The sequence below is a fragment of the Penaeus chinensis genome, chromosome 34 (assembly GCF_019202785.1).
Source record: "Penaeus chinensis breed Huanghai No. 1 chromosome 34, ASM1920278v2, whole genome shotgun sequence".
Lineage (NCBI taxonomy): Eukaryota > Metazoa > Arthropoda > Malacostraca > Decapoda > Penaeidae > Penaeus > Penaeus chinensis.
Genome location: NC_061852.1, coordinates 21,999,538 through 22,011,419, shown reverse-complemented (window position 1 = coordinate 22,011,419; position 11,882 = coordinate 21,999,538). Strand labels below are relative to the sequence as shown.

The 11,882-nt window shown below is 38.8% G+C and overlaps 2 protein-coding genes across 4 annotated transcripts in view; one reads left to right on the top strand and one right to left on the bottom strand.

The window, feature by feature from the left end:
- Positions 1-3,375: 3,375 nt before the first annotated feature.
- Positions 3,376-7,829, bottom strand: LOC125043899 (60S ribosomal protein L27-like). Of its 3 annotated transcripts, none has more exons than XM_047640270.1 (4): positions 7,726-7,829; positions 5,725-5,947; positions 4,293-4,438; positions 3,376-3,443 (listed from the first exon to the last, which is right to left on the bottom strand). In XM_047640270.1, exons 2-4 carry the CDS (start codon positions 5,941-5,943, stop codon positions 3,395-3,397), a joined length of 414 nt encoding a protein of 137 aa, XP_047496226.1. In that variant the 5' UTR covers positions 5,944-5,947; positions 7,726-7,829; the 3' UTR covers positions 3,376-3,394. The 3 variants fall into 3 exon arrangements, with proteins under 3 accessions (XP_047496226.1, XP_047496225.1, XP_047496227.1); XM_047640269.1 differs by having other exon boundaries at positions 7,632-7,778; XM_047640271.1 differs by lacking the exon at positions 3,376-3,443 and having other exon boundaries at positions 4,289-4,438; positions 7,632-7,778.
- Positions 7,830-10,908: 3,079 nt separating this feature from the next.
- The window catches only part of LOC125043578 (molybdopterin synthase catalytic subunit-like), a 16,490-nt gene continuing 15,516 nt past the window's right edge, over positions 10,909-11,882 (top strand). Inside the window, exons 1-2 of the mRNA XM_047639787.1 lie at positions 10,909-11,046; positions 11,821-11,882. The exon at positions 11,821-11,882 is cut by the window's right edge and continues 73 nt beyond it. Coding sequence (XP_047495743.1) covers positions 11,836-11,882 — 47 coding nt within the window. The 5' untranslated portion in view covers positions 10,909-11,046; positions 11,821-11,835. The remainder of the gene's footprint in view (positions 11,047-11,820) is intronic.

Here is an 11,882-nt window from a genome sequence, read left to right as displayed (position 1 = left end):
AGTCAGTGGGGTGGAATGGGGAGAAGTAGACTGAAATAACTGTAATCCAGCGGTGAAGAAAGATGCGAATAACTGTGCAATGGACAGTTGTTTGAAAGGGAGGTATAACGTAAGGTATTATCTGATGGATAAGTATAGACGAGGTAATTGGGAATTGGTGTATGAGGATGTGTAAGAAGTCTCTTGGCGGCAGATAATGGATGGGTTAAGACAGGATATGACGAAGGTCAGTTCTGTAAGACCGGAAATCGAAAATATTCCAATGTAGGAGAGCTATTCCATGGTTGATCTACGAGTGATGACGGTTACAGTGCGTGCTGGAGAGTTTGACGGGGGAGCTAGGGGTGAGATAAGGAATGAGGGGGGGGAGGTGGTGTAGTATCAGGAGGGTATCAGATGTGGAGGATCTAGGGAAGGGCATAGATGTGACACAGTTGTGTCCAGAAGGGTTAATGGTTAATGGTTAAAAGCAAATAAATGTGCTAGACATCTAAGGTCATGTAGCACTATAGTAAATGGTAGTGAAGGGTGGTTGAGTTAGTGATTAGTTGTCAAAGCTGGGCAAAGGAATTGACGAGTAAATGGGTTAAGGTCGGGTAAGGTAATGTATAGGGGTTAGAGCAAGTGAAGGATGTATATGCATTTGAGGAATGAAAACAGGTTGTCAAAGCAGAAAGTGTGAGAAGCTGTGGGAGGGATCACGAAAAATCGGTCCCATTTGGCTGGGCTAAATAGATTATTTAAGAATTTTGTAGAGATGGGGGTAGTAGAAGGACGGGGGCATGTGGAAGAGGGAGTTGTGTTGAGGGAGGTAGTGTTATGGGGAGGTGGACATAAGGGAGGATGGGGTAGTTGATGAAGAAGGTTGTGGGGGTATAGTTGTTGAAGTTGAGCATGTTGGGAGTAGAAATGTCTCCTGGGGTGTTGATTAGGGTGGATACTGTACTAGTCGGCATTGAGGAGGGGGTATTAGTTGTAGTGTTCAGAGCCGTGGTCAAAGGAGAGCCTGGGGTCAGGGAATCGGGCGAGTTTGAATTGGTGGAGCTATTTGATGAAGAGGCAAGCCTCATTGCCTCTAATAATGGTATGGTTAATGGTTAATGGTTATTCATTGTTGGCCATGATAAGCCTGGAGTATGTTGGGGAGAGAAACGGTCCACCCCTCAGGGTCGCTTGAGGGGTAAGGGCTAGACAACTAAAGCAGGGGAATACCGTGCCCATGGCTCCCTCAGGCCGTTCGGGACTGGCACAAAGTCAGCCTTTCATCCTTTCAGCACGGTTCTCACACCTTAGGAAGTGGATAGTAGAAGAGGTTGGTGAACAGAAACGAAAAAGTAGGAGGGGGAAAAAAAGACCATGCAAAATTTGTCGAGTCGAAGGCTGAGTCCCAAGGTTGAGGAGTTCCCCAGCATTGGGTCCCAGTCTCCGCCTCCTAAGCCCCCCCACGACAACAACGGGCAAGGGATTGGGGGGGGGTGTCCAGGAGGGAGTGGGAGGGGTAGTGGGGATGGTTAAAAGCATAGGTTGGGGGTTAACGTAAGTGGAGCTGTAGTGAAACTGATGTAACTGATGTGTTGGGAGGGAGTAAGAGGAAGGGGTGTAGGGGGGATATGAGTAGGAGGATGGATATCGGCAGTCACTTTGAGTGTGGAGAGAGCGGGAGTTGTAAAAATGGAGGCTATGTCAATTTGGGACTCGGGCAGATAGTTTTGAATATCTTCAAGAATTTCTGTAATGGATTTGGTTGGGGAGTTTAAAGAGACGAAGGTTTTCTTATGAGAGGGGAAAGAGGAGACTGGTATCTGAAGAGTAGAGGTAAAGGTAGGTGAAGGCGAGTATGTGGTAGTAGAAGGGGTGCAACGTTTAGTTTCTCTACCGCGGGTAGTGCGAGGAGAGAGGAGGGGGTGTTCGGGCTGCACTATTGATCAGAGACTTGGTCTCGCCGAATGAGACCAAGTCTGAATTTGAGAGTTGCCATCTCAGACGAAAAATCGGTCCCATTCAGCTGGGCTAAAGAGTATTTAAGATACTTTTAGAGATGGGGGTGGTAGAAGGACGGGGACATGTGGAAGAGGGAGTAGGGTTTCGAATAGGTGGACAATATGGTCGTAACGTAGTAATAAGGCAGGATGGGGTTATTTGATGTAGATGGTTGAGAGTAATTGTAGCAGTGTTCAGAGCAGTGGACAAAGGAGAGCCTGGGATCAGAACAGGGCGAGTCGGTGGGGATATTTGATAAAGGAGCAAAGCCTCATTGCCCCTGATAAAGGAGTAGTGAGGAAAAGCAGTGGTACAAGTTGCTGTAAATCTCTAACAGCATAGTGTACGGATTTGAAAGCGGTACACTGCATGAGTAGTAAAGGTGGTGGAGATTGTGACACGAGATAGGAATGTGCAAGGCGAGTGTGGCCAATGTGTAACCAGACAAGAGCAGTTTCCCGGCATCTATTCTGATGGAATGGGATTGGCTAAGGGGAGATGGAAGATTTTGTAGTATGTAGTTTACTGGTGGCAAGGCTAGACCAGAAAGACTGCCAGCAAGTAGAGGAAGGTTTTGAAGCAAGAGTAATAGTCAGAGGCTGGTATGGGAAATTCAGGGTTGATGGGGTGCATGGAGACAAAAGAGCGAATACAGAAAGTACAAAGCCAAGGTATAAAAAGGAAGGAACAAGATGATGAAGGAGTGAATGGAAGAGAAGAGCATCCAAGTGGACATAAAGGCAATTGAAATTATAAAAATGTACTGTGTAAAGTGTTCAGCTGCATCTGGAGCTTATGAACTACCCCAGCACATGCATTTTGCTGGATTACACAAATGGTAACCACCATGCTCATTTAAGCCAGCAGGTACTGCTTGACCCTGGCAAATTAGATTTTGGTTTGTTTGTCACAACAACCCTGGTAATTAACTATCATTTTAAAAGGCATGATTCACAAAGCTTGTAGATGTACAGCTTTGTCAAGAGAACAAGTTATGACCCCATTCAATGGTCTAGAACTAGTCCATAATTAAATGACAAGTATAATGAAATTTCACTAATCTAGGCATTTAGGAGAACATTCAAACTGTACTTCACAGTTCATACACATTTCATAGACTTGGTACTATTTACATAATACATCTAGCATTCAACATCACCTTATTCACAACTTCATAAATAATAAAGATGTTAATATTCTAGAGAAACTGACAGGAAAAATGAGAATTTGTTGTAATTCACTACTTTATTTCAAATTATGGGTTCTCGAAGTCAACAGTCAAGAAACATTCATGGTTATCCACACATAATTAAACTTAAAAATATAATGCAAAACTTAAAATCAACCAATTTTCTTTTTCTTACAATATTAAAAGCATGGTAAAGAACACAACTATCAAAATTCTCAAGTTTATTTAGAACCTCAGCTTCTGGAAAAGCCAGCGATTCCTGCCAGTCTTGTACCTGAAAAGATGAATGGGGGCAATTAATAATAATAATAATAATATTAATAATATAAAAATAATAATAAACAAAAAAAACATTTTTTGTATAATCCAGCCTTGGACTGTAATGAATATGAAGACACGAGAAATTCTAAAAATATAACATTCCATATTTTGAATGAGAATTTGGCTTATTTAAACCCCTTCAGTAGTCCAGGTGACATGACATGAAAAATAATTGTCTCGAGGTGATGAGAGCAGGTCATGGAAAAATTTGGCTGAGAGCCAGGGTGACAAACATGTCATTATAAGAATTTTGTCTGAAGGCCAGGATGATGAGAATGAATCACCAACAAGTGCACAAAGCTTTTGGAGGATGATTAGGCTGAGCATTTAGGATGGGGATATTGCATTATTCCTATCAGCAAACAAGTATGGAACGTATCATCTGTGAGCTATGAAAATTAGATAAATTTTAAAATGAACATACAACAATGTTACTTATTATTGCACTGCATCATTGACTACCTAGAGATGCTATTGTCTGTGCAAAAGGAAAACAGTCTTTTTCCAGCTCTATACAGCATATCAAATGACAAGACATTGGAAAATGGCAAAAAATGCTTATACATAAAAAAAAAAAAAAAAAAAAAAAAAAAAAAAAATAATGTCACAGAAATCTAGATGTGTGCTCATGACACTGGCCATTCAAAGTAAGCCTAATGCCCAGACTTTTGGGCTATTTGCTGGCACTATGCTGACCCAATAAAATATAAAACAAGGGATCAAACTAAATTTACTGCCTTTACTAAATAAACTTTACTAAACTTTAAATATATGCCCCAAACCAATTAGGATGTAGGCTTACCTTTCTTCGAGCTGAGCCTTGACAACCTGGCGCAGCTTCTGCCTTCGGCCAGGATCCTTGAGGACCTCCTTGTTCACCTTATCCTTATTAAAGACGATATCTGTGGTGGTGTAGCGGGTGGGCATCATGTGCTTCAGGTTGACAATCTGGGAAAAAATATAGTACTTTAGTTACTATGATAACCTACAGGAGTTCAACTTTCAACAGTTTCAGTAGACTGGTAATGTAAACAATAGATTTTGGGTTAACCCCTACAATCCTGCACAAATCTCTGGGGAGGGTGGTTAGAAGGGGCTTTTTCATTTTTTCCATCAATAAACCAATGTGGAATGTTGTCCATAAGCCATGACAGGAAGAGTGCCGGCTCTAGGGAGGACACTATTTCCATTCTCATGTAAATATGTAAATTAAAGGCATTTTGTGCTGAAAATTAGTATTATAGTTAACCCCTTTGATCCAGGTGACATGACCATCACATCATGAAAAAGCGAGTATAGGCCGGGCGATGCGAACCTGCTCTAAAAATGTTTTGGCTGAAGACCGGGGTGACAAGATGGACTTGCCACATGTGCACAGTTCTCTTGGGAGGATTATTAGACTCGTTTAGCAATTTCACATTATTCCCATCAATGTACAAGTGTGGAATGTAATGTCCATGAGCCATGACTGGAAGAGTGCTGGCTCCGTGGAGAACTCCATTTCCATGATTAGCATTTCTGTGACCAGCAACATGAGTTGTATGACAGAACTGCATAATATCCCCCCAAAAATTTAAATGTCAAATTACTAAATGCTACACATCTTTGTTTGGCACCAAGTTGTAGACTACCTGGAGAGAGAGAGAGTCTGTGCAAAGAAAACAGTATTACCCATCTGAATAATGCAAATTAAATCACAATGTGGGCATTGGAAAATGGCAGAAAAGCTGAACACACTTATACATACAAAGAGGATATAATATTGCAAATAGGTGGTATAGAGCCTTGTAACTGCACACATGTTCGCGTGCGCCCAGCCTACACGCTGCACACCCAACAGTGTGGCCGTTCACATCAGCCCAATGCCTGGATTTTTGGCAATGTGATGGTTATTATGCAACCAGATTTAAACACATACTTGCTGGGCCACGCCTATAGCCGTCATAAGAAACTGACTCATTAGATACTAGAGCAAGTCAAATGGAAAGTTTCACTACATGTAGCGGACTCCCGGGCCAAACAGCATGACAGATGCCAGAAATCACCGAAGTCAGTGATGCCTAAAGATTTTTTATACCATCATTGATGGACTAAATTTTAAGAATATTTGTACATTTTAGCAGGAAACCCTTTAATGACAGGAATGAAGTCACTTCTAAATTCAATCTCAAATTCTGAATTTCAATATACCTGCTGATGTTAATACTCAAGTAACATAGAACCATTTTCCTTACCCTGATGAAAGGCTTGAGTGTAGACCTGCGGGCAATCTTGCTCTTGCTCATAGACTTCTTGACTCTACGAGGGTATCGGTCAATGCCAACAACCAGGGCATGTTCGAAGGGTCGGTCACGGGTACCCTCCTCGTTGGTCTTGACCACAATGCCCTTCTTGCCGGTGTGACGGCCACCGAGCATGATCACCACGCGGCCAGGCTTGAAGATCTTCACCATTGTGCTGGAAGGTTATTCATTTAATTAGTAAAGGGGTTATATCAAAAAAATATATTATGGTATAGTGTAGGCTAGAACAACCATTAAAATTCATTGCTTTTCCCCTAGCTGTAACATTCTAATTCCGGCAATTCCTTTTACAGAAAACGATTGCAACACAAGCCATTGCCCAATGTGTGAACACTGCAGGAGTTCCTATTTCTGCTGCAAGGTCAAATTACATGATATTACACAAGGTGTTTCTGCTAGTTCAATCAAGCTTTGCAAACAATTTACAATAAAAATGTATTTCAATGATCAAAAGAAGCCTTTCTACATTAAGGTATTTGTTACCAAGAGCGACGCATCTCGCGAGATGAAGTCTAAAAACCATGTTATCATGCGAATAAAATTCTGAGCCTAACCTTCCTACATTCTATTTATTCCCTAGCCAGAAGGGGAAGCCCCTGTACCCCCATTTTATTAGCATGCCAAATTAAGAGAAAACGCAACATTAAGAACTCTAGCTGTGTGAGGGTGTTGTGGACTATAGTGAGAGGTAACATGAAGCCAATATTTTGCCACATGTGCACAGGTGTGGAATTCTATAACTTTGCTGTATCATAGTACCGAATGAGTCGCTATATTGTTTAATGCAGGGGGCTGCTGCTTCCAATCCCTACCCAGGAAAAGAAAGATCCTCCATATATTCTCCACGTATTCATAGCAAGAGATAGCGTCGGACAGACTTGGCATCAGGGACACCTGCATGTTGGTCATGCACTCTACCTTGGGCTCAGAGCACATGGTCAAAATCTACTGCAGTTGTACTTTAAAATCATTTTCTCCTCTCACTACAAGCTTTTCTAAATTGTAAATTTCTTATAATTTACAGCCATGGCTTTACTCTCGGGTATAATATAACGTGCAGCTTCGGTTCTCCTACAGAACACCAATGTAATTATTTAGAGCCTGAACGAGCATTTCACCCACCACCTTTTACTTATAGATTCTTTCACACAAATTGACTGGTAGTGAACAACCTGCTGGGAACTTCCACTCAGAAGCAAGGCTGTAAATGCTTCTACCGACTCGTCCTTCAACGTGTTTTGAAGGATCTTTTACAAACTTCTGGAATGCTCATTATCAGGCCAAATATGTGACATGACCAATACTATCGCCAGTTAAAGTAACACGTGCAAATAAACGCAATAGAACATTTAAGAAAAATAATTTCGTTTTGTGATTGGTTTACTCCCTAAAATTTATGGAATGAAGATGTAAAGATTCCAAACAGGTTTTAAGTTTTCACAAGACCATAATTATGTGATATCCAACCATTAAATGCAAATTTCTAAATATTAATCAAGCACGAAGCGGTATCGAAATAATTCTAAAAAGGTATTTGCGATTCACTAGCATGTTTCACGCCGCATGAAGAATCATTCGAGAATAAGTACATTTCAGTTTAACGCGAACAATTGAGATATTATAAAGAATCACTCTTTCTAATGCTGTGTGGATGCCTTACGTTGAAACTGTCAGGGGAGCTTAAATAAACGTGGTGCGGATATCACAACATGCTTTTGTTTACATTTGCACTCCCATGGCCGCCTTTCATATCTGGACTTTTTCCCAATTTATCAAACAAGACTCGAAATCTTCGTCGTCTATCCACACACTATCCTACAGTTCAGCTTTATATCAACCTGATTTGCAGAAGAGAACGTCAGATGATGCTCGACTGAAAGGATATTCCTCGATATATTAAATCTTTGCGCAACACAGTATATTGAGACTCACACGGACTCTAGGCGAAAAGAAAAGGAAGAAATACCGACTTGGCAACCTTGACTAACACGATGGTTCCTTTTCGATATTTTACGTCTGAGGTTTCGACATCTCTTAAAAATACTTGGGGGTTTCAGTTGTTGAAGTTTGTTCAGATATACTTTCTTATTTATATGTATACGCTTTGTAAGAAGGAAAAATATGAATGTAACTTTTGATGGGATAATACAAACTGCAGAACCGTCTTTACTTATTACTGCTCTTATCATCGTAATTTTCCATGTGTTTCTGCTAATATATGTTTTAAAACATTACCCTCAACCACAATATAAATGTTGTAATTAAAAGTACAAATCCTGATATGAAAATAAGATAAATGGGTGCATTACATCACATTTCTTCATCCTTAACAAGAAAAATTATATATTCCATTTCGAGTTCATCTTAATGAACCTATGGCCCCTAAATTGCAGATTATATTTAATAGAACCAACAAAAAAGCTAAAAAAGTTTAATAAATCTACTAAAATTTGTATTGCTATTCTTCAGAACCCCAGCTGTTTCCTATACCTTCAAGAGAGACAAATGTAAACAAAGTGTGAATGAAAAACTACGTTCATTCAACCTTGAAGTCTTCTCTTGATAACTTTTCTTCCGTTTAGTTTGTGGATTTCCTTTATTTTCAACATTTTGACTCTCTTAGATTGATAGACGGAGGTAAACGTTTATTGCTTCACTATTTATTGTGCATAATAAGTATCATTTTGTGTGTGAAAGAAGAAGAAGTGGGCGTGTTATGTCTTTTTTTCCGTTTCCATTTATAAAGTCTAGAATTGCAGAAGTGTCAGTAGCAAAGGGTAATGCATTTACTGTTAGATATACCCGTAATATTTTTATACAAGTTAGATTGATTCTGTTATCAGATTTCCTACTCCCTCGTCAAAACTAGCAACTTATACCATAGTAGTACTTAATAACATAGTTTCAGATTTGCCGTGAAGATAAATGCTATTTACCTTATCAATGATCTCTTAGTAATGTGCCATTTTGAAGCCATTAAAGTAGTTTTTTCTTATTAGTCTCTTAGAACAGTATTTCCCATGGTTAATCATCATGATATGGATGCACTGAGCTAGGGCAAATTGATGGTGATATTCGTGTCGAGAGCAAAAATTGTAGTTGTTAGTACAAGGAATAAGTTGCACACATAAACACCCATGCCACTCACAGCAGAAGTCCACTTTTTGAAGCAATCATGGCCCAGTTTTCTAAGTTTCATTAAGGCAGTTATGTTTATACATCAGAAAATGCATAGGATATATTTCATTCCCACCCACTCTGAATTGTGTTACACTTTACAGTGAGATCTTTGATGTACTCCAACCAACATTCCCCTTTTCTGGTTGAAATTGAGGCAATAAGTATAACAGTAATAAGAAAGAAAGGAGTAATGAAGAGCTCTAGAATTTGTATTTTGTTTGTAAATATAATTTGTTGGATCACTACTCTGCAAGATGTATTCTTTATTGCTAATGCAATGTGAATGTATGAATTTACTATAAATCCAGTTATCAGAATTATACAAATAATTGATAATTATTAAGGAAGGCTAGTAATTGATGTATTTACTTTTTATTGAAAATTATCACTGGCAGTTCATGTGCATGAGTGATACTTAGAGGCTTTCCTTATTCCTGCTGATAACAAGCAGTCTTTGTCCTGATACCATGGTTTCTGCCCATATTTATGTTACTGTTGGAAAGAAGGAAATAATGATTGTATGTATAATTTCTTAATGAAATATTCTGTATTTACGTTTGTGTGTGTACATCACCAGTAGTCTATCATTATCTGTGATCAGATAACAAGCTAACCTCATCCTCACTATCTTGAGTGATACCAGATAATTTTCAGTAATGCCAATTGGCATCTTATTAGCCTTCTAGAAATCATCTTTAAAAGTTGCTTTAAATTAGAATATGTTAAGGCAGTATTGAACATAGGTTTTATGACTTTGGTCTGAAATATCTCTGAATCAAGTGATCTAGAATCTTTAATTATTATTGAGGCTGTCACCAGTATTACCTTTGGTATATCTGTGCTGATTTTTCCTCTCGCTGGTTATGCCTTTGTGTACTCTGCTTTCATAATGTGGGTCTTTTTTTGTTATTTCATATAAATATTTGTCTCATATTTTTTATGTTAAAGATTGCAGTAGTATAGTTAAAGATCTGTGCCCTAAACAAGGAACAACAACAGCAAAAAACAATTAAGTGTTGAAGTTGTTCTGATCTGCAGTTTCTTTGAAATACTTTCTGACATCCCTTGCTATCAGAGCAAAGGTTGTCAGATAGTAAGAGAAATGCAGGCCTTCCTTTTATGATATGTTGTTGGTTATGCAGCCTATTCGTATTGTTTTATATATTTTGTCAATCAGAAGTATAGTAAGTGTAGCACATATGAGACATTTGCATCTTCACTGTTGTATCCCATGCTAATGTTTGGCTTAATCATGCACATAGAAAGTGATCTGGTCTATTGATTATAATTATATTAATTTCATGTCACTGTGGGATAGATATTTTTGCATGATTTTTGTTTTGTTTTTGTCTTGTGTTAACTCTGTCTCTTTCTCCCACTCTGTCCCATCAGTGGCCACATACCGATTGCAGCTGGGCGAAACATGCCCCACTAGATTTTTTATATCAGGACTTTTTATACTTTTGTTTTACCTTATTTTATTAGCTACTCTTACTTTTATGATATATATTAAGGATCCTTTTCTGTATTGATTCAAATATAGTCTTCAAGTAATATATGTCACAGAGGATATCTCAGAAAAGTCACATGCCCTATGCTCTACACTTTTCCTCCTTGAAAAAAATAATAATAATAAGTATATAAGTTAAGAAGTTGTGTCCAAATGTCCTTATCCCCCTCAACTAACCCTTATTCACTTTAATTTGCTGTCTGGCCATTGATAATTTAGGTAAGGCAGACTGAATATTAATTGTACTGGGGCATAGGATGATGGTATAACCCTTTCTTGTTTTTCTGTTTGATTAGGTGGGATGACTGAGAGGGAGGTATCAGTCACAGTACTGTTCTTTGCTGGAGCACGTGAACTCGCTGGCATAGAGCGTGCTACTCTAACCTTGACAGCGACAACAACCCCAGAGCAACTCCTGTCACAGGTTGTCCGGTCCTTTGGGGAGCTAGAGAAGATCCGAAGGAGTGTTATCATATCGCTCAACCAGGAGTACTGTGCACCCGGTCAGGACCTTGCACTTTCAACAGGAGACGAAGTGGCAATCATCCCTCCAATCAGCGGAGGTAAAAAGCACATGGATGACCCCCACTCAATAATTATAATTCTTTTATTCTTTCCTTAAATTTGCTTACAAATAAGGTTGCTGCTGAAAAAAAGAATGCTTCAGTGAAGGCCTGTGCATTCAACTATGCCATTTTCCCATTTACTGCAGAGATGATTTTTTTTATAGTTCACAATATGGGTTGGTAGTAAGGTCTCTCCTGCCCTACATGGTGGACTAATTTGTCTCTGAATTCTGACTCTTGGTTTTTCAATATTTTTCTTTGTGTGTCTATGTTGTCATGCATATGTAGATTTGAATTCACATTTGAAATATCCATGGAGAAAATTAGAACCCTGAGATCAAAATGTCTAAAAGTATGTGTAAGACTACTAGGGGAACAGGGAAGTCAGGCCGGGTTGTATGCAGATCATGAAGTCTCCCACTGCAATTGGACTGCCATGGAAAGTTGGCAGTAATGAAGTCAGCAATATATAGTTCAAGGAAATAAACATAATAAAGACAATAAATTGTTTTTGGAAGAAAAATGGTTAATGAGATCATTTATTATGAGAAATAAGCCAAATTATACACCTCCCTATTGCATTACTAGTTTAGTTATTTATAAGTTAGGTATTGTGCACATGGGTCTTTGATAGCCATTTTTATGTACTGCATATGAATATTGAAAATTGATTCAGAATTTATTTCAGAATCTTGCTTGAGATATATTTAGTGATAATACACCTTTTTTATTTTGTGCAGGCTTCTTACAATGACATACCTCTTCCTACAGGCTAGATATCTTACTATGGATCACGTAAAACTGACCCAGGAAGTGCTTTCCGTTGATGAGGT

Coding starts and splice junctions, on each gene's coding strand:
- LOC125043899 (XM_047640270.1), bottom strand. CDS start 5,943: ATGGTGAAGATCTTCAAGCCTGGCCGCGTGGTGATCATGCTCGGTGGC. Junction 4,439..5,724: donor CACTCAAGCCTTTCATCAGG/GTAAGGAAAATG, acceptor ATTTTTTCCCAG/ATTGTCAACCTGAAGCACAT. Junction 3,444..4,292: donor AAGGCTCAGCTCGAAGAAAG/GTAAGCCTACAT, acceptor TCATCTTTTCAG/GTACAAGACTGGCAGGAATC.